The sequence below is a fragment of the Rutidosis leptorrhynchoides genome, chromosome 5 (genome assembly GCF_046630445.1).
Source record: "Rutidosis leptorrhynchoides isolate AG116_Rl617_1_P2 chromosome 5, CSIRO_AGI_Rlap_v1, whole genome shotgun sequence".
Lineage (NCBI taxonomy): Eukaryota > Viridiplantae > Streptophyta > Magnoliopsida > Asterales > Asteraceae > Rutidosis > Rutidosis leptorrhynchoides.
Genome location: NC_092337.1, coordinates 55,950,136 through 55,954,491, shown reverse-complemented (window position 1 = coordinate 55,954,491; position 4,356 = coordinate 55,950,136). Strand labels below are relative to the sequence as shown.

Below are 4,356 nucleotides of genomic sequence, written 5' to 3'. Positions count from 1 at the left end.
ATGGTCCTTATACTGGTTAAAATTCTCAAATAAATCTCGTAATGAATGATATTTATAATAACAAATTATCTAAATCAATAATAGCGTATAAGATCTTATAATGAATGATATTGACAATAAAATTTTGCAGTTTTAAATAGTAGTCATTTTGTAATTTGATTAACTTATTATCTTTTTTTTAAATCTATTTGGCTATTTTTTTAATTAATTTGTTTAACTATTTTTCAAAAACAATATATATTCAAAAATTTAGCCCTTCAAAATTTTTGAGCCATAGGCGATTGTTCATCTTGTCTATTTCTGAAGATGCCTATGATCTTAAACCTCAATATTTGCATATGATTTTATTTAAATTATTTTAAAGGTAAACTCACGTAGACCAATATCATAAATTAATTCACAAAATATATATAAACTGCGCATAGTACTTAAACTGTTAACTTTCTGGTTGGAATGACCACCTCAAAGCTACTAGCTAGAAATCCTTTGTTAATGGAAGGTGATTCTCACACACATGTTTTTGATCCATCTACACTTTTGTCCTATAAATTTATAATTATACCCATAAATTAATCTAGGGAGTTGAACTTTTATTATTATTCTAACTATAATTAAGGGTATAATAGGAAATTAGGTGTAGATGGATTAAAAAGTTGTGCGTGAGGATCGCATCCCTTAATTTATTTGTTGATATTCACATGTGATTGAATTATGTATTATTTATAATTTTCGTTTCATGTATAATATATGCATGTTATATGTGAATACAAGCACATATTCTAAACATCTAGACGTATAAATGTAGGTAATTAAGAGTGCTTCATATACGACATAAATTAAAACGAGAAAGGTACGTAAATTCAAAATTATAAATGTAGGTAAGAAGTGCTTCATAAACGAGAAACGTACGTAAATTCAAATTATCAAAATGAAAACTTTTTACGTAGACTTAGCGAAGTCAAATTCGTACATACTATATGACAATATTACATGCATATCTGTATATACAAGTAAATGTTGTTACTACATTGTATGGTTCAAAAAAAAGAATGATGTACTCCGATCCGTATTGAATTTAATATTTAATATTAATATTAATATTAATATAATAAATAAAAAAAGAAGTAAAAAATACATTGGGGGAAGAGAAAAATAAAGGAAACCCTAGCTAGGAACCTCGTAACCGGCACACAACCCGGGTAAAAGCAACCTCGAGTTCAAAAACAAAATCAGAAAGTCCTCACAAATTCAAATCTGGTCTGCTAAAATTACAAAGGTAGCAAAATATTGCACCCGAATGTTAAAATTATACACCATCATAGATACGGAGTATTAGATAGAATAACTGCAAACAGAATTATGAAGGAACATACATATGAACAAACTCAATACAAACCATATCTTCGATCTATTGAGTTTTTCATATATATGTTCCTTCCCTAATTTGTATAGATCTCAAAAATAACTTGAAATACCATCTTTTCAGTGAAGTGATTATAGACAGCGACGATGTAATCGGTTAACACGTTTAAAAGTATAACAAGTATACAAGGAATCATAACATTTGACATTTAAAGTTAATTGCTCTATCGTTTTATGTTTTACAATATGATAAGAATTAATTGCTCTACAACAAGTTTTTTCGGATATTCGTAACCTTCTCATAGTCTCATATACGTTTTAGTGGTTGGAGTTTTGAATTCTTACAATAGATACAATATCTTGAGAAATTTAGTAAAAGGAGTTAAAAACAATCACAAAGATAACTTGATTAAAACAGATAAATACATTTCAGTAAAAATATCCTCATCATCGAGTAGCTCGTATAAAGAACATTATCCGTTTACTTTATACACATACGTTTTATGTTTTACAAAAATACAAGTAGTTTCAATTCTTACCTATACTATTAGTGATGAAAAAAATGGTTTATGTTTTACCATTATTTAAAAAAACTAGTGTTTCATCAATTAAAAAACTAGTCTCGGAGTGCTCCAAACTATGACAACACTTTCTCACTAGGATTAGCTGCTACATCACCACTTCCTCATCAGGAATAGAAGAGAGCGAGAAAGCTGGGCGGAGAAGAGGGCGGGCACCAATGCGCGCTGCTGTTATTGGCGTAGTGCTGGGCTGTGGGGACTCCTCATAGCCGTTTAAAATTAAAATCATGTAATATAGTTAAATAGTTAAATTTGTGTAAAGCTATTGACCGGAAATTTCAACAAAATAAATTACATCATCAAAAGTAACTAGCTACCATCCTCCATCAATCATCTCAAACTCCTTAAATTTCATTACACTTTAATTGTACCTTTGCATTATCCTAATTTAATGAGTATTCAAATCTCACAAAAAAACATTAAAAGCATCGGCCAGTTAATAACACTCGATCAATGTAATATCAATGGTTCTTCTTTTTTGTTAGATTATAACAAAAGTTGTCACCCATAATAAAGCTATACCATTTTTTTTCAAGATCTTGATGGTGGGAAGAATTGTGTACCCGCCATAAAAGCACTAAAAGGAGTCGGATATGTTGATGATGGATCAATAAAATTAACACCCGGATGATTCATACTTGTAGTAGTTGCCGTTGCAACCGGCGCCGTGCCGGAATTTATAAGATTATGTTGTTGACTTTGACCACCACCACCGGCTGATGAACTACTTCCTTCAGGACCATGATCATATAAAATCCCCTTGAAAACATGACCACCTATGTTTAACGCTGTTTGGTATGCTAACTGCTCTTCAGCCTCATCCATTGCACTTACTCTAACACACCGGAAAACCGCCGGAGAACTCACTTCTGCCGGAAAATTACCCACTTCTAACCCTAACAATTAAAAAAAAAAAGGTGAATATTTTACATGAAAAATTTTAGGTAATCCGGCCACAAAAAATAAATACTCCGTAGTTTAAAGTAGGTCAAATATGGAGTATAGTATTTTTTTTTTTTTTTTTTTTTTTTACACGTTGTTACACATGGATTGTGAATATATTCATATTCATATGTAATAGGGTTTATAGACAATATAATAGATAATAGATATAGAGACAATGGCCCAGAATTCAAAGGCTAAATGAGCATTGAAAGATGAAGCTAATCTATAATCTATAAATATACATATAGACGAACATCAAATCATAGATCATGATATTGGTAAAGAAAAAAAAGAGAACTTTTTCCCAAACTTGACCCAATAATTGAATGGAGAATAATATTACAAACAATTAGATTTTGGTTTTGTAAAACTTTTGTTTGTTCTTTATTTTATACGGAGTATTATAATAAGCTCTCCATCAACAGAAATAATTTTAAAAAAGAAAAAATACCTGAAGAAGGGTTATGATGTTGTGCAACCGGCAAGATGACACCCATTCCACCACCGCCACCACCACCACTGCGGCCGGCGACGGTGACACTCCGTTGATGATGATGATGATCTTCTCTTAATCTTTTAGGATTTTGATCACCACCACCACTACCGCTAGCCCTCATCATCAAACTTAACTGTTGGCTTCCTAAACTTTGTTGTTGAGTTAATGACATAAGTTGTTGTCTTTCACGGCGTTTAGCTGCCGGAACCCACGTGCTTTTCACGTGAGTCTGGCAATGAAAACCTCTACTTTTACAACAAGTTCTACATCTCATATGTTGACAATCTTTTTTAGCTTGATTACCACAATCTTGACAATTAATACCACCACCACCGCTACTACTACTACTTCCACCAAAGATTCCATAGCCACCTTGCCTCATCACCACCGTACAACCACCGTTGCTACTGCTACTACTACTTTTCTTACTATCACTACCACCATAATGTGGTGGTGGCCGGTTTTGTTGGTGTTGGTGACGTTGATAATATTGTTGCCATAATTGAAAACCTTTACTATAGATCTCTTTGTTCTTGAATAGATACAAACTACAAGGACTAATTATGCCATAATTATGATCTTGATCTTGAATTTGATGATGATGACGATGATGATGATGTTTGTCAACTTCACTAATTCCAATTCTAGGTTCTAGTGAGAAAAAACTTGACATTCTTTGTAAAAAAATTGAAGTTCAAACTTAGTTTCAAAGATCAAACTCAAATCCATTGTAGAAGAAGTAGATTAATTGAAAATTAAATTAAATTAAAAAAGGTAGTAAATGTGTGTGGTAATGAAGTGTGTAGGTGTCAATTACTCAAAGATCTAGGGTGGGGGTTAGCTTCTAAATTTTTTTTGGTGTTTATATTTGCTTTTCTTTCCTAGCTAGCTACTAGCTTGTGTGTGTGAAATATGGTGTATTTTGGTGTGTGAGATAAAGACGTACTTCATCATCACTTTTTAAATTTGTAC

The 4,356-nt window shown here is 31.8% G+C and overlaps 1 protein-coding gene across 1 annotated transcript; it reads right to left on the bottom strand.

Moving 5' to 3' along the window:
- Window positions 1-2,474: 2,474 nt before the first annotated feature.
- LOC139848640 (protein SHORT INTERNODES-like) lies at window positions 2,475-4,057 on the bottom strand. The gene is made up of 2 exons (XM_071838358.1): window positions 3,340-4,057; window positions 2,475-2,839 (listed from the first exon to the last, which is right to left on the bottom strand). The coding sequence occupies exons 1-2, from the start codon at window positions 4,055-4,057 to the stop codon at window positions 2,475-2,477; spliced, it is 1,083 nt and encodes a 360-aa protein (XP_071694459.1).
- Between the last annotated feature and the right edge of the window lie 299 nt (window positions 4,058-4,356).